This window comes from Camelina sativa, chromosome 12 (genome assembly GCF_030686135.1).
Source record: "Camelina sativa cultivar CO46 ecotype springtype chromosome 12, ASM3068613v1".
Taxonomy (NCBI): domain Eukaryota; kingdom Viridiplantae; phylum Streptophyta; class Magnoliopsida; order Brassicales; family Brassicaceae; genus Camelina; species Camelina sativa.
The window spans coordinates 6753869-6772195 of NC_141891.1; the positions used below are offsets into that span (position 1 = coordinate 6753869).

At 32.0% G+C, this 18327-nt stretch overlaps 1 protein-coding gene, 1 long non-coding RNA gene and 1 pseudogene across 2 annotated transcripts; 1 reads left to right on the forward strand and 2 right to left on the reverse strand.

Annotated features, from left to right (window-relative positions):
• Positions 1–1844: 1844 nt before the first annotated feature.
• On the reverse strand, positions 1845–7127 carry LOC104730655 (uncharacterized). Its single transcript, XR_002034543.2, has 5 exons — positions 6391–7127; positions 4831–4933; positions 4629–4730; positions 3718–3813; positions 1845–2270 (listed from the first exon to the last, which is right to left on the reverse strand). It is a non-coding gene; the product is annotated as an uncharacterized LOC104730655 (long non-coding RNA).
• Positions 7128–10141: 3014 nt separating this feature from the next.
• On the reverse strand, positions 10142–10242 carry LOC147930235 (small nucleolar RNA R71; annotated as a pseudogene).
• A 4015-nt stretch (positions 10243–14257) lies between these two features.
• On the forward strand, positions 14258–16505 carry LOC147930236 (uncharacterized). Its single transcript, XM_087477663.1, has 8 exons — positions 14258–14404; positions 14521–14568; positions 14688–14726; positions 15014–15130; positions 15227–15323; positions 15560–15891; positions 16001–16221; positions 16308–16505. Exons 1-7 carry the CDS (start codon positions 14366–14368, stop codon positions 16196–16198), a joined length of 870 nt encoding a protein of 289 aa, XP_087333789.1. The 5' UTR covers positions 14258–14365; the 3' UTR covers positions 16199–16221; positions 16308–16505.
• Positions 16506–18327: the final 1822 nt, after the last annotated feature.

Consider the following 18327-nt stretch of genomic DNA (forward strand, 5'->3'; position numbering starts at 1 on the left):
ATTTTGTCCCGCTTATTCTGCATAAACCGCAGTTGTCCTGCAAATATTTTTTCTTGCGAATACCGCAGTTAAACCGTACCACACTTTAAAACGACTTATCCCGCACTGTCAATTACACTGTCACCATTCAGACCCCTAGTTTATGGTCTAACTTACAACCAAAACGAATGATGACATATTTATTCAGAAATGGGATGCATAAACTATAGAAAATAACAAAATTTATTAATATGACATTTTTTATAAATCGTAAGTTGTTAGTAAAAAACATGTGAACAATATCCACAACATGGATTATAAGTAGGTTCATGGTTGTCTCTAAATCGTAAATTTAATAATATGATGGATTATAAAAATATCTACATGTGTCTATTTATAGAGGAACCCTATTTTTAGAGATGATAATAGAGGATCATTGGAGCACATTGGAGTAAACCTCACATCTATTATAGAGGAAAAAATAGGGAAAACCATTGGAAATGGTCTTAAGGGTGGCGAAGACTTTACGAGTAATGAGAGATGTGGCAAGTGTTGCACTATTTCGTGTGTCTCAAGGTCGAGTGTGAGCTTTAAGAATTGAAGTGAGAACTATAGATTATGGTAGCAAGCTAATTGTGTGTGTTTAGTGTTGCATAAAACCGTTGGTTAGAACTTGTAAGGCTTTAATAATTTAGTAAATAAGTATGTTTGGATTTGGTGAGTATTATCTTATTATATAAAGTTTATGTTAAAATTACTCATTAACAAGATCGTGACACATATCAATTGTATCATTCAGATGTTGACACATGTCAATTCTAAATTTATTAAAAAATAAAAATTTAAAAATTCAAAATCTACCATAAAAAGGTTTTATATAAAAGTAAAATTGAGAAAAGAAAACCTAAATTTATTTAAAATATTTGAAAGAAAAAACACTTTTTGTAAACTTCTAAATCTATATACTAAATAAAAGTAGAAGCTATAAGCTCCTTAAAGCGTCCACATAAGATTTTAAACAACTTATCGGAATTTGACATGTCAAATAACATTTTCTAAATTTTCAGAATTTTCTATGTTAAGAATTATTTTAAACAACCTATCAGGATTTGACATGTCATTCATTAACATTTTTAAAATTTCCAGAATTTTAAATTTATGGAAATAAAAGAAATATGTACAACGTCATAGGATTTTAAACAACTTATCGGAATTTGACATGTCACTCATTAATATTTTCTAAATTTTCAGAATTTTCTATGTTAAGAATTATTTTAAACAACCTATCAGGATTTGACATTTCATTCATTAACATTTTTTAAATTTCTAGAATTTTAAATTTATGAAAATAAAAGAAATATGTACAATGTCCCACATCATATCGGCTAGAAATTTTTTAGACAATGGTTCAGAACCAGTATAAATAAGATTAATATGCTTCCAACAACGAATGAATAGGAAAATTTGATTTATCAGGTGTCCAAAGTTTAAAAGTTTTATTCGGTTTCAAAAAACTATTATAATATTTTTTAAAAATTAAAGTTTAAATATTATAAATATTGAAATTTTTAAAAGTTTAAAATTAGAAATTAGAAACTTTTAAAAGTTTCAATATTTGGCTCATGGGAGTAGTGGTCCTTTCAGCAGGCAGGCAGGTTATCCCCAGATACATTGAATTCGCTCTTGTTTGTAACTTGTCATCAATTCATGGATGGTTGTCTTTTGATAATATGCAGGTGAGATTCACTAACACTAACGATGAACCACACATCTTATATTGATTGCCTTATTCTTTTTTTTTAATTACCTTATATATATAATATATGATTTAAACAATGAAGGAGTTGGTATCAAGAAGTATCAACAACACTCAAACCTATTTGGGATTATGATCTTCAATCTAATTTGATATCCACTGAGAAACTAAAAGATTGAAACTTATTTGCTCTACAACAAATCTGACCAACGTATTCATATGTCCCGGGGAAAAGCTAATTGGGGTTAATTAGTTATCACTTTTCACTTAGCACCAACATCAATACGTACCTATATTTCTTGGAATTTACAACCTAAACCACTACAAAAGTCATGAGCCAGTAAAAGCCAGAGACCAAAACCAGAGTAGGAAAAAGGGTTTATAAATATAAACTCTAGGGTTGTTTGTTACCCCTTTCTCACGAAAGTCTGCTGCCGCCAATGGGGAAGAAGCACAAGAAATCGAAATCGAAGTCTTCCACTGTAATCTTCTTCTTCCTTTTGTCCTTGTTCTTTGTGACGATGACATGCCTGCCCTGTAAAAGCAGAAGATACAAAAGGAGAAGTCTCAGGTATTTCTCTAGTTATACTTGTTTATTCACTTAATTTCTCTATTTATATGAGGGGCGTCATTCAGCTTAACTCAACCATGCATCTTCTTTTACTTTTGCCTTTAAATTTTTACTACTTATCCTATTAATTCACATGGACTCTGTTTACAATTTTGTTGTGATGTTTCATTAATTCTTTGACAAAAACCATGTTTATTTGTTTGATTTTTGCAGGATAGTGATGAAGATGTAGTCATTGTCTCGAAAAAGGTAAGTATCTGAATTTTTCTTTATATATTTTTGTTGGTATTGTTTTTAACATTAATGTCATTTAAGATGACTCACTCTGGTTCGCCCAAGTTATGAGTTTGATTCGTTGTTACCAGTGTTAGTTAAGATATGTTCAGTAGGATAATACTCTCCTCTGTTAGAGAATATACGCTCATATATGTATTGTTACGATATCACTAGATACGATCCCTATGTATATATATTGCTGTGTAATCAATGGGAAGATCATCAAGGATTCTACATTTACAACCAGTTTTCTTATTCAATTTACTTTCAATCCAATGACCGGAAGTCAAAGAACTAAAGCTGTGAAAAATTTACAAGAGATTCTACTGACAAAAGCCAATCTACTAGATCAGATTTCAACGAAGGTATATATACGTTTTACTTTTATTGTATACTAGAAAGTAGACCACGCATCGAAGGTATATATGCATTATTAATTTAAAATAAAGAATAAAGTTTCTATTCAATTATATATGAAATGTGCATGTAATTGTTACTATATGTATTGAAATTAATTTTTATAATATTACAATTTAACTAAAATATTTTGATATATGATGCTTCGTAAAAGAGTCATTTTGAGATAGAGGAAAAAAAGTTAAAGTATACAGTATTGTCGAAAATATTTAAACAATATGTTAATATAAAATATGACCATTGTTTTAGTTACCGCAAAATCAATTTAATTTGGTATTTCCATTGAGTAACTAAGATTAATTAAATTTATTTCTACTTTAGTTTTTTTTATGGGGGAAACTGATAAGTAGTCTAAAATTAAAATTGTAAGACCTTACTATATAATTACTTTGATAGATAATTTAATGTTGTTTTATATGTTAATTTTTCTTTCATCATGTAAAAGTAGTACTTAACAACAGATAATTTTAAAAGAAATACCTTCTCTTGTAATCCATTTTCAATAATATCGTTATATATATACAAAGTAACTAAATTCTAAACCCTAAACTCCAAATACTAAACATTATTTCTCCATCACTCTTGAATTAATTTTCCTCAGCTTTTTATATTTTGTGAATGATTTCATAAATAAAACATTTAACTTTTATAAATTTTATACTATGGAGTATTGATATAATATTTTTTCCATTCCTTGCTTTTTTACGACTCACTTTACCTCTGTATAATGTACTTTCATTTTGCTCGGTCCAAACTTGTGAAGTGCCTTTGATATGCCTCCATCTTCATGGATAGTGATTCTCCACAATCCAGCCTGGCCAATATTGTAATATGAAACAAAATCCCTTTCATCCAACAAAATAAAAATGTTGCCACAAATCATATTCAGGCATTCTTTCCATTTATCATTGATTTTTTTTTGTCAAAATATAATCGACAAGGTCCGATTCATAGCCAGTCCCTACTAAGCGGGATAACGCGATTTAGTAGAATTGAATTCCGGTGGGATTGGTCGCAGAGGTGGTGCTGTAACCACTTGACTAAAAACACTTCCCATCATTGAAAATTTTTAAAATCATGTGGGACTGTATTAAATAATTATATTAGACAATACTCCCTCTGTTCCTGAGTAATCCATATTTTAGGATTTTCAAACATATTAAAACTGGCTTTACTTGCATTATTTTTTTGTGATTAACGAATTTCAACCAAGAATATTCAGTTCTTTTTTTTTTTTAAGTTTATTATTTGTCATTAGTAACTTATTAAAAATATATAGAAAACCTAAAAATTGTTTTTTTCTGCAACATTTGTTTTTCTCTAGAAAATGGATCAATAAGGAATGGGTGGAGTAGATTTTAGTGAGGAAAATATATTGTGACTATTATAATATACATATTATTTGATGTCCTTAAAACATAATATAAATTTGTGGTCTAAGGTTATTTAATCTGCTTGTCCTCCGGAGCTGGCTTGGATCTTTTTTCGATAAGACAAACACATAAACCTAAAATAAAGACGTTTAACTAATGTCTACATATATTAAAAACCAAGAGTAAATTTTGATTAAAAAGTAAATAAAGGAATTCAGATTAAAATTTAGTTAATCATTTTTTTTTAAGAATCTACCTTTGTATCTTGAGAAGACTTTAGCTGAGCCTTTAATATCCATTGATTCCATTTGATGGCTTCTATATAATACAGTTCTGCTAGCTTCACTAAGCTATAAATCTACAAAAATAAAAATAATAAATAACATGTGAAATTGTAATTTGATCGTTAACAAATTTGGTTAAAAAAATGGGAAACAATATTATTTTACAAAATGTACCTTGTCAATGCATCTATGTAACTCTTCTACAAAAAATAAAATGCGTCTACGTAACTTTAAAAGTTGGAAAAGACTTGGCCATGTTTTTCACTCTTCTTCTCATCTGTTAAACACAAAACACATAATATATCTTGATTATGGAGAGAAAAGAGTATATATATTTTGGTTAATATAAGGACCCCTTGCTAGACATCAAACCTCTGCTTGGATCATCGAGGATTGAAGAAGGGTACCATCATAATCAAGAAACATAACGATCTTTTTCCTCTTGCAGCGTTGATGATATATATGTTATAATAAGTCTAGAATTTGAAAGTAAATTTGAGTCCAAGTATTTAAGTAAATGTCTACCTATGGCTATATATACGTAAGCTATTTGAATGTTAGATAGATGTTACTCTTAGGTTCAAAATATTTTATTAACAGTTACAAATATGAGAATTATGGAATTTGGTGTCATAACTTTTGTAACATAAATATTTGCAACGGAAATCTTTTCATTAGACTAAAGACATTTCAATGCATGATTATTGAAATTATAACTCTCTTTAATGCATTGTAAAAGCAATTTGTAACCCACTACATGATATTAAATATTAAATTTTAATATATTTTCCATATAAGAAGTAATCAAAGTTAATGATTTAATTAATACTATTTTAAATATATATATATATATATATATATATATATATATATGTGATTGAAACATGACAACTATTCTGAAATGCTCTTGAGAAGATCGATTTTATGTTGATATGTGTATTGATATGAAAGGAAAAGTTATTGTTGTGTAATTTATCATAATTTAATAGGATTTTAGTGGTAGTGTGGAACTGACTAACTTTATTGCCTACTCAATTAATGAAAGTAAATATTATATGATTTTAAAACGTGTAAAAATTAAGGTTTATAAATTTACATAAAGGCTTAATCATAAACATGCATTTAAACTATTTCAATTCTCATCCAAAATATGGTTTTTATTATGATATTTTCTTTTATTACAAAATAGTGTGTGTGTTTTTTTTTTACTTTAAAGGATGAAGACAAATTAAATAAATGTAAGAAAAATATGTAAAGTAGATGTATCAAATATCAGTTATTTAGAAGTAAATGTTATAGAATATTATATTTTGTATCAGATATATAATATAAGATTTTATTATAAAATAATCTGATTTTGTTTGACAAAAGAACTTAAGATATAAAAGTGGATTTAAAAATATATGTCAATTGTACCAACATTAAGAAGAGAATTTGGAAGTATGATTATTTGGAATTGAAAATGAGATAAATTTATTTTTAAGAATAAAATGGAAATAAAAGATGACAGGTGTCATTAAAAGAGAGCGCCAAATGTCGCAGTGTGAGTAAAAGTTAGAAAAATCTTTCTCATACATGTTCACTAGCTAGGACTATCTTTAGTATTGTTGGTTTGTTTATAGCTCTTGTATTTGTTTTGTTTTTAGGAGAAAGAAGAATCCCAAGGAAAAAGGAGGAAGATATATTCACTTGTGGTTTCTAATGCAAAGAAGCGGAGGGAAACAATTATCATACCATTTTCGTGAAGGGATTTCAACATTTGCAACCTAGGGATGATATCAAGAATGCATTAACCAACGTTTTCAGTTCTTGTGGAGAGGTCACAAGGGTTTTTTGTTCCCATAAGAGTGTAAAACCCGTGTTCCCTTAGGATTTGCTTTCATTGTTCTGAGAGGTGGTGAAGGCAATGACAAGGCGTTAGAGTACTGAATGGAAGACGCATGGTAGGAAGGGAGCTTGAGGTGACAATGGCTAGACCTCTCCCTCTCCAAACTCCTCCTCCTCCTCCTTCCGCCGTCGATCCCGAAGCTCAGGCGAAACCTAGTCAGGAAGATTTCGACGCTTTCACATTAGATTTCGAAAGTAGCGGATCTAGCGAAGCCGTTGAAAGAAGCTGGGTTCCCTCATAAGCTCTGTTAGTGATTACTGTGTTCATCATTGTGTTTGTCCTGTTGTTGTGGTTAGATACCCTGATGATCGTGATGGTCCTTCTCCTCCTGGGAACGTTGGTGGCACTAGGGAAGCTATTGTCACTGTTAAATCACGTAGGGATGATGATGAAGATGATGACGCTAAGACTTCTGATGCTCCTGCTCATCATGAACACATCAAAGGTCAGGACTCATTCATTTTCTTACTCTCTCACAAATGTCCCGTTGACTTTGCATTTGTCTGGTTTTGAGTTTATGGAATCGTTCTGAATTATGTTAGCTTAGTGTTATAGATAGATAGGAACTTGAATTACTGAAATTAGAGTATTGTGATGTTTAATTCGGTTTAACTACTGATTGTTTATTGTTGATGTGTTCCAACTCTGTTTCAGCTTTGTGTAAATTACCTAACTTTCTGCTTTAGTATCGAAAAAGTAGCAAATGATACTTTATATTCTGTGATTCGTTTCTCATTCTCAAGATTCCATTTTCTCTTCATCTGTTGGTATTTTTTCCTAAGCTGCTTTGGTGAGTGTGTATGCTATTTTGGTAGCCTTTTTGATTTTTATCTAGCAAGTTAGGTAGATTTCCTCTGCAAGTGGTGCAAATGATCTTCCAACATATTTTTTATAATTCATGACTTTTCCTACACTGCTTTTGTTCTATTTTGCTAACAGTGGTTGTGTTTCAATTAGAATATTCTTGAAACCAAAGAAGATAATTGCTTTTGGCCGACTAGGAAAGTCTTTTTTTTTTTGGGGGTGTTTTCTTGACTGTTTTCTATCTTTTCTCTAGTTTGGAGTAATAGTAAGCAAAGTATTACAATTCTTGACTTGATAAGGAAGAGAAACAATGAATCTCCTGAGCTCCCTAGTTTCACTCTTGTAAATTAGTGAAAGTCAAGCAGTTGGTGCGTAAATTATGTTACCTGTACTATGAAATGTGAACCAGTATCTACCTTACTTTTAGTCGCTGAAATCAAAGACTCCATGGAAACTTGTCCAGGGAAAAAAATAAAGTAGAGTGATATAGAAAATCAAATTCACTTCTCTTTGCTTAATCTAGTTAGTCTTTGGGAAGACAGTACTCTTTTTCACTGGTTAATGGTTATACACATTTAGACATGCAATATGATATCGGATGTCAAAAAAAGAAAAGAAAGACATATTTTATATCTGTGTGTAGGGTTATGCAAAATAGCTATGAGATTGTTAAAGCCTAGGTTTGCAAAAAGAAAATGTAGATGGTCTTTGCTTGATTGATTCAATGATTCCTCTTGTGTACCTGATATATCATGGTTTTTGTGGTTTTTAACCATGATATAAGGAGTCTTTTAGTGTCTTTTCATTTGTTTCTAGGATGTTTTTGAGTCTTTACAGGTTTTTAGCATAAAAGGAGCAAAGTGGAGCAATTTGGATCAGTTTGGAGCAATAATCCGCAAGAAATCAACTTGGAATCGATCAGAGGAGATGGTGTCGATCGACACTGCCTTAGCAACGATTGACACCCAGTCCAAACCGACGAGAGAGCCAAATTTGGAAGTTTTACAAAGTTGCCCGAAGTTTTCCATATTTGCAAGACTAGTCCCTGACGTGTTTTAGGACATATATATATATATATATATAGTTTTTAGGTTTTTCAAAGCCTTAAGTTTTATTCTAGCAAGTTTTATTTTTCTGCAACCCTGTGAGATTTTGAGAGCTTTGGAGAGAGAGATCTGCTTTGTAGAGAAGAATTTCTTGAACTCCTTTTTACTCTTTTAATTTCAATTGCTTATTATTCAGAAAGATGTTTTGTTCTTCATTGATTATGTCTGAGTAGTTTGCTTGTTAGGTTTAGGGTTTTTCACAGGAATTTTATGAATTATTAGATCTGATTATTTAGGATTCATTATCTATCTAGATCTTCATCTTAGGTTGTTCTTCATATTAATCCTTGATTGGCCATCTAGAATTAATACTTTAGGAAAATAAATTGATATGAGAATATAATTGATTTTCCTGATAAAACCTTTTGATGAGCAAAATTATTTCTTGCAAAGAGATTTGATTTAATAATTTTGTGAACAATCTAAACCTAATTTTATTGCTGATTTTTAACCTAGAATTTTACAAAGAGATTTGGATTTTTTGGTTTTAAATTTAGATATTATTTGCAGTGAGAACTGATTTAATTTACAAAAGTGTTTAGAGTTCTAGACCTGTTCTTAATTGTTTGAATCCTAATTTATTGATTGATTTAATATTTCATAATTTCCTGAGAAATTCTCTAGGCCTAGCTTTTTGATCATTGAATTTACAACAGTTTTTATTTAATATTTTGCATTGCTTTTATTTTAATTCAATTTAATCTGTTTAGCTTAATTATAAAACTCTATAATTTATTGTGTAGTCTTGAGTCCTTGTGGAATTCGACCCCTAAGTACTACAGTGATCTCTTAATTTGAGAGAGTAGCTCTAGGGTTTAATTTGAGCATATCAAATTTTTGGCGCCGTTGCCGGAGACTCTTTGATCTACCATTAGATTTGAGTTTTAGATTTTGTCTAAATTTTTCTTTTTATTTTCAAACTAACACGCTTTTGTTTTCTTCTCTCTTGTGTGTTTCATGTGTATGCCTAATAAGCCTAACACAAGGAGCAACAAGACTGGTCCAATTCTGAAGCTTTCAAACCAAGAGTTGGGAAAACTTGAGCGTGAGAACAGAAAAGCAGCCAAATCTCTGAAGATGGTTAAAACGATCATTCTGATGCGTGATGAGGCTGGTGTTTTGAGGGATCAAGAGGGCCACTTGCGCAATGAGCAGGGCCAAAAGCTTGATGCAGAAGGAAACGTGATTCCTGAACCTGTTGTCAACGAGCAGGCTGTTGTGAACCAGCAAGCTGGTGTCGTTGATGATCCGGATCTTGGTGTCGATCAACACCAACCAGGTGGCATCGATCGACACCCACCTGCAGACGTGCGTGGAGCTGCCAACCACGTACAGAACCCTGTTCGACGACAGGAGAACAACCGGGATCTGATCAGGACCATTGCTGACTACAATCGGGCTGATCTAGTGTATGAAAACCGGTATGCTATTGTTCCTCCCCCTTTTCAGAGGAATGATTTTGAGTTGAAACCTTGGATCACATTGAGCATTTTGAGGATCTGGTGACTAGCATCAAGGCTAATGGGGTGACTATGGACTACATCTTCTGCAAACTCTTCCCTTACTCACTTGCGGGAGAGGCATCTCAGTGGTTGAAACAGCTGCCTGCTGGATCATTGACAAGCTGGCGTGATGTCAAGGTGGCCTCCTCAACCACTTCTATGATGATGCAATGTCAGATGAGTTGAGAATCAAGCTGTCTTCTTTCAAGCAAAGACCAGATGAAGCCTTCAAAGCAGCTTGGGTGAGATTCAAGGCTTACCAAAGGGACTGTCCACACCATGGTTTCTCAAGGGTTCAATTGCTAAGTATCTTCTTCAGAGGGTGTGAATGGGAGTATCAGTTGGCTTTAGATGCTGCAAGTCATGGGAATTTCAAGACAAGAATGCCAGAAGATGCTGAATTGTTGATTGAGAACTTAGCTGCTAGCAATAGTACTAAGAGAGCAGATGCTGAAAGGAAGAGATTACATGGAGGATATGATTCAAATCAGCTAGCTTCTGTTAATGCTAAGCTTGATTCAGTGCACAATCTTCTTGTGGGAAAGAAGTCAGTCCAATTTGCTGCTGAAGTTGAGACATTTGAGCCAAAGCCAGAGAATTCAGAGGAGAATGTCAACTATGTGTATGGAGCTGGGTATCAGGAACAGAGATTCGGTAATCAGCAAGGAAACAGACCTTACAATGGTGACCAAAAGCAGCAACAGAACAATGGCTATACAAGAACCTATGGGAATTCATCTTATCAGTCTCCACCTCCTAAGACTTCTTCTGAGAGTATAATGGAGGCCATGCTTGAGCAGCTTCTACAAGGTCAAGAGAATTTGACAGTGAAATTCAATGGAAAGATTGACAATGTCTACACTGAGCTGAATGGAAAGATTGAAGCATTGAACATTCATGTCAAGAAGTTGGAGAATCAGGTTATTCAGACTGCTGGGTCTGTCAAACGACAAGAGGGTTTTCTTCCTGGAAGAACTGAGTCAAACCCCAAGCATGCTTGTAATGCCATATCTGTGAGGGATGAAGATGATGTTGAAATTGCTTCTGCCGAACTGGGTGAAAAATCAACCAAATCCTCGACTTCAGATGATGGTATCGATCGACACCACCTGGGTGTTGGTCGACACTCATCCCAGACGAGCCCAGAAACCGCAAAATCTCAGGTTCCAACAGTTGAAAGGGTCTACAAGCCTAAGGTTCCTTTTCCCAAGCCAAAAAAGTCTAAGCAAGAGATGGAGGAAGCTAGATGCAAAGCAATGATGGACAAGGTGATGATTGAGATGCCTTTAATTGATGCAGTAAAGCTTTCACCACCTCTTAAGTGGTATGTGAAGAGAATGGTATCCAATGGTTTGAGCCCTGAAGAAGGAGCACTGCTTACTAAGGATGTCAGTGCAATTCTGTTAAACCAGCCTTCACAGAGGAAGAAAGAGAGGAAGCGGGAGGTGGTTGTCTCTAAGGAAGTGAGTGCAATCATTCAATGTAGAACTACAAAGAAGTTACCAGATCCTGGAAGCTTTGTTCTTGATTGCTCAATCTTTGCAGGAAGGTTTTCTCACTCACTTTGTGACCTTGGCTCTAGCATCAACTTGATGCCATATTCTGTTGAAGATGAAGAAATGGGCTCGGGAAATGATGTAAGTGTATCTGTCTTAGAAAAATATTCATGAAGTTTTATTTTGGATGACAATTATTAAACGACAATTGAAAATAGTAATAAGTTGTAGTAATTAATAGTAATAAGTTGTAGTAATTATTACACTTGTAGATGTTTATTTGACATCTAAGGTTAAAAGTTAAAACTTTTATTTTGAAGTAGGGTGTTTTCTATCTTTTCTCTATGCAACTATGCATGATATATGTAAATATAAATATACTCTTGGAATCTTCTAATATACAAACCTAAATTCACTTAATAAACAAACACAAGAATACAAAATTGATGGGCCCTAAAAACCCAGCCCAAACCAAAATAGAAAAAAAGGTTTATAAATAGCAAGTCTAGGGTTCACTACAACAACAACAACAAAAGATAAGGGTTGACTACTACAACAAATAGAAAGAAAAATCAACAAAAAATCCTTTGCCGTCGCTCTCTCTATCTACTCTCCTTACTACTACTCTCTACTGTCATCGATGGGGAAGAAACACAGAAATTCGAACTCTCCCTCCACTGTAATCTTCTTCTAATTCTTCCCTTTTCCTTGTTCTTTTCTCATCTTGAGCTTGTTTTTTTTCTTGTTAACAGCCGGAAGGTATGAAGCTCTAGTCCTTCTTTCTAGCCGTAAATCAAGAACTCGAAAGGTTTATTACTTTGTTTACCCCTGTTGATAGACTTTGTCTTTTTTTTGTTTGAGGGTTGTCAGGAAACTGGCTATGGAGACTCTAATGCTCCGAAGAGGGCCAAATCTCAGGTTAGTTGTTTAATCAGTTAAAAATTGCTTTTCAGACTCACTTAAATCAACTTTACCTTCACTTTTTTTTTTGTTGTTCTTTGACAGTAATCATGTTTTTTTGTTGTTTGATTTTTGTAGAAAAATGATGAAGATGAAGAAATGGGCTCGGGAAATGATGTAAGTGTATCTGTGTTAGAAAAATATTCATGAAGCTTTATTTTGGATGACAATTATTAAACGACAATTGAAAATAGTAATAAGTTGTAGTAATTAATAAAGCTTTATTTTGGATGATTCTAATTATTAACGACAACTGAAAACTAATAACGAAACAAGAAAATAAGATTTTTGTTGAAATCTGGTTGTTAGCTAGTAAATATTATGTTGAAGATGAAGAAATGGACTCGGGAAATGATGTAAGTGTATCTGTCTTAGAAAAATATTCATGAAGCTTTATTTTGGATGACAATTATTAAACGACAATTGAAAATAGTAATAAGTTGTAGTAATTAATAGTAATAAGTTGTAGTAATTATTACACTTGTAGATGTTTATTTGACATCTAAGGTTAAAAGTTAAAACTTTTATTTTGAAGTAAGGTGTTTTCTATCTTTTCTCTATGCAACTATGCATGATATATGTAAATATAAATATACTCTTGGAATCTACTAAATATACAAACCTAAATCCACTTAATAAACAAACACAAGAATACAAAATTGATGGGCCCTAAAAACCCAGCCCAAACCAAAATAGAAAAAAAGGTTTATAAATAGCAAGTCTAGGGTTCACTACAACAACAACAACAAAAGATAAGGGTTGACTACTACAACAAATAGAAAGAAAAATCAACAAAAAATCCTTTGCTGTCGCTCTCTCTATCTACTCTCCTTACTACTACTATCTACTGTCATCGATGGGGAAGAAATGCAGAAATTCGAACTCTCCCTCCACTGTAATCTTCTTCTAATTCTTCCCTTTTCCTTGTTCTTTTCTCATCTTGAGCTTGTTTTTTTTCTTGTTTCCCCCTGTTGATAGACTTTGTCTTTTTTTTGTTTGAGGGTTGTCAGGAAACTGGCTCTGGAGACTCTAATGCTCCGAAGAGGGCCAAATCTCAGGTTAGTTGTTTAATCAGTTAAAAATTGCTTTTCAGACTCACTTAAATCAGCTTTACCTTCACTTTTTTTTTGTTGTTCTTTGACAGTAATCATGTTTTTTTGTTGTTTGATTTTTGTAGAAAAATGATGAAGATGAAGAAATGGGCTCGGGAAATGATGTAAGTGTATCTGTGTTAGAAAAATATTCATGAAGCTTTATTTTGGATGACAATTATTAAACGACAATTGAAAATAGTAATAAGTTGTAGTAATTAATAAAGCTTTATTTTGGATGATACTAATTATTAACGACAACTGAAAACTAATAACGAAACAAGAAAATAAGATTTTTTGTTGAAATCTGGTTGTTAGCTAGTAAATATTCTGTTGAAGATGAAGAAATGGGCTCGGGAAATGATGTAAGTGTATCTGTCTTAGAAAAATATTCATGAAGCTTTATTTTGGATAACAATTATTAAACGACAATTGAAAATAGTAATAAGTTGTAGTAATTAATAGTAATAAGTTGTAGTAATTATTACACTTGTAGATGTTTATTTGACATCTAAGGTTAAAAGTTAAAGCTTTTATTTTGAAGTAGGGTGTTTTCTATCTTTTCTCTATGCAACTATGCATGATATATGTAAATATAAATATACTCTTGGAATCATCTAATATACAAACCTAAATCCACTTAATAAACAAACACAAGAATACAAAATTGATGGGCCCTAAAAGCCCAGCCCAAACCAAAATAGAAAAAGGTTTATAAATAGCAAGTCTAGGGTTCACTACAACAACAACAACAAAAGATAATGGTTGACTACTACAACAAATAGAAAGAAAAATCAACAAAAAATCCTTTGCCGTCGCTCTCTCCATCTACTCTCCTTACTACTAATCTCTACTGTCATCGATGGGGAAGAAACGCAGAAATTCGAACTCTCCCTCCACTGTAATCTTCTTCTAATTCTTCCCTTTTCCTTGTTCTTTTCTCATCTTGAGCTTGTTTTTTTTCTTGTTTCCCCCTGTTGATAGACTTTGTCTTCTTTTTTGTTTGAGGGTTGTCAGGAAACTGGCTCTGTAGACTCTAATGTTCCGAAGAGGGCCAAATCTCAGGTTAGTTGTTTAATCAGTTAAAAATTGCTTTTCAGACTCACTTAAATCAGCTTTACCTTTACTTTTTTTTTGTTGTTCTTTGACAGTAATCATGTTTTTTTGTTGTTTGATTTTTGTAGAAAAATGATGAAGATGAAGAAATGGGCTCGGGAAATGATGTAAGTGTATCTGTCTTAGAAAAATATTCATGAAGCTTTATTTTGGATGATAATTATTAAACGACAATTGAAAATAGTAATAAGTTGTAGTAATTAATAAAGCTTTATTTTGGATGATACTAATTATTAACGACAACTGAAAACTAATAACGAAACAAGAAAATAAGATTTTTGTTGAAATCTGGTTGTTATCTAGTAAATATTCTATTGATTGTCTTGGAAAACTATCATTATTTACATAATGAGTGTGTAAATTTGTTTTTGGGTTTGTCTGTTAAATGTGCAAGGAACCTGATACTGCAAAATCTTTGCAACAAGTGAAAGAGATTTGCAAAAACATTGAAGATTTGCTTAAGACATTTCCTACAAAAAAAGACATCCCTTCTGTTTTTGGGACATGGCGGGTATTTATTTATATATGAATCTGTTTATAAAGTTCAGGATAACCTTTTGTTTAATGAATGTGTTAAACATGGTGTTTGTGATTCTTTTTCTCGCAGAGAACCACCCAATCTAAATGGTCGAGGTCATTTCACCTATGGTCTTGGAAGCTTAAGAATGCGGATATACTTGCCGATCATTATGTGCAAAGAAAAGGTATATCTACTTTTTAATAATATTATACATGGAATCAATTTTTTTAATCTGGTCTTAAAACTCAATCAGCAATACTAATTATATCATTTTTAAGTATGAGCTCTATTTTATGTGTACTTAAGTAAATATTTAATGAAGAGCATATATTAAGATTCGTAGATTTGTTTTGGTTCAAGAATTTTGTAGTAAAAGGAATGACAAAATTTTTATTTTAACCTTTTTTTTTTTTGATACAGCCAACTGTTGGGCTATTGCTTTTTATAGACAGTGGTATGCACTTGTCAAGTTAAAAGGCATTGCACGATCTGAGCTGACTCTTAAAAAGATCATGAAGGGGGTTCCACTCTTTTATCAAGATGAGAAACGAACATTGAAACGTAACGGTCTACAGCAGGTTGTGGATTTCATGAAAAATGAAGGGCATGTCGATGAAGTATATGTTCATCAGAAGCCAGAAAAAGATTCTGAAAACAAGGATTTCGAGAGACATCTTGAGCGTCTCTTGTTAGATGGACCATTGGCGGTTAGTATTGATACATTCCCAAGTTACAACACAAATAACGGAAAGGTAAAGTTTCTAATCAGTTATCGTTTGTGTATTTGGAATTTGATTTAACATTGAATTGTTTATTTAGATAATACCTTTTTAATGTAATTATTATTTAAATGCTTTTTAGGGAATTCTGTCTCCATTACCCTCCGATCTTGAGAGAAAACCCTATGAGGCCAATATTTCTCACTTTCTGCTGTTGACTGGGCATGGCTATATCTTAGAAGAGGGTAAAGAACCTGAGGAATTCTGGAGCTTTATGATTCTTATGGGAGAGATTGGGGATACGGTGGTTTCATTCGCATTGCTCGGCGTCAGGGCCTAATCAAAGAAGCTATCGAAATGAGGGTATATGAAATACATATATACTTAATATATTATACATATGCATAAATTATTAGATTTATAAGTCTAATATTCTATTCGTGTTCTAGGTTAATAGTGGAGAGTGAAGACATTAACTGATCATCAAACGGTGAAGACTTGTCGATTTCTGGAAAAACTTATCTAATATTCTTTTTGTCGTCCCTGGAAAATATTAATTATTAAACCTGGATTGAGGCTTGTGTAGTCATTTTGTGGAATATATTTTTGGTGGCTCAGTAACTGTATTATCTAATTTGTTTCTCTTATTATATTTGCTAGTATTTTCCTCAGTTGCTTTGTTGAGTGGATGCTATTTTTTGTATGATTATCTAGAAAATTAGGCATAGCTAGTGGTGCAAATTAGCTTCAACATGTTTTCTTTTTTTTGATTCATGATTTTCCCACACTGCTTTTGCTCTTTTTGCTAACTCTGGTTGTGTTTCAATTCGAATATTCTTGAAACCAGGAAAAAATTAGAGTAGAGTGATATAGTAGAAATTATAAACCAATTCTCTTTGCTTAATCTAGTTTGTGTTTTTGGGACGACAATCTTTACTTAGTCTAATAACCAATTAACCAGACACACAAGAAAGATGTTTGATATCGCGCTAGTGGACTTATGTTTGATATCAAAATGACCACCCCCAGTTTGATATCTTTTACCATTAAACTATACTAGTACTTCTTTTTTTTTTGTAACACTGAGTAACAAAATAAATTACCCTAATGTATAATGTGACACACGAGACCAAATACGTAAAATAGGGGGATTTAGTCAAATATTATACAAGTTGCCAATCACCAAATGCGTACATCATGTACGCATCACCTTAAATTCTATCAAATATTTTCGAAGTGTTCAAAAATTAAATTGAAAAATCCATTGTTATCAAATCTAACCAAATTTAAGGAAATTTAAGGAAACTATGGAAAGAGACATCGCTTACATATCCAACAAATTCCTAAGATATTATATACGTCCACCCTTTCTGTCCCTGACTCTGTTACCTCTTGAACCTCAACCTCCAATTCCAACCTCATACAGTCATACTATTAGACGTCTACCGCTGGTATAAGACTCCGAGAACAGCCACAAGAGATTTTTTCCCCCTGAAGAGGAGCCTTAAACAAAATCTCGATTGGGGAAAGGGATGGGTTGTGCGGAACAGTCGCTTTCCATGCAAGGGCTCGCATTTTCTACCGTATATGGGAATTAGAAGGTACCTTTTACCATTATCGTTATTTGTTATATTATTACATCCTTATTTAGCATTAAATTGTTTACAGGAGATTAGAAATCACTGTATCAAATAAGATGGCTTGGAAGAGACTCTCTAGCCATTCGTACCTAGCTTTGAAGCCTTAAATCGTAATAATATTAATAGGGTAAGCACTACTGGTCTACTGACTACTGCTTAATCATAATCATCTCTTTCGTTGATTCTTTGGTTAGATTTTTCCTCTATTTACCATTTGATGATCTGATTTGATGATTCACAGGTTCAATACCTTGAACGGAAAAGTGAAACAAGGTTAGTTCGTTACTATCTTATTATATAAAGTTGGGTTTTGAAAGTTAGTCATTAACAAGATTTTGACATGTGTCAATTTATCAATCTCAGATTTTTGATATGTGTAAAAGTTAATATTTAATAGGAGAACTATGATTACAACAAAAATAAATTATTTTGTTTTAAAAATATTAATAATGTAAAAAGATAATTATCAAAAATTACAGATTTTATAAAAAAAATACAAAGGTTTTTTAAATAATAATAAGGAGATTATATATATATATATATATATATTTCATAAAATTCGAAATTATAATATTATTTACTTATTTTAATTTTAAATTATTAATTTTACAAAAAAAAAAGGATTAAGGATATTATACAGATAATTATTAATTCTAAAATTTTGTAAATACTCACTTTTATATAAAGATATACCATCTCATAATTAAATAATTTATTCAAAAACACTGCTTTCAATTTTATTTAATTAGAAAATTTTTTTAATGGGAAGTTAATTTTTTCTTATTCTTTTAAACCAAATTTTTCTCCTACTTTCTCCTTTTTCAGATGG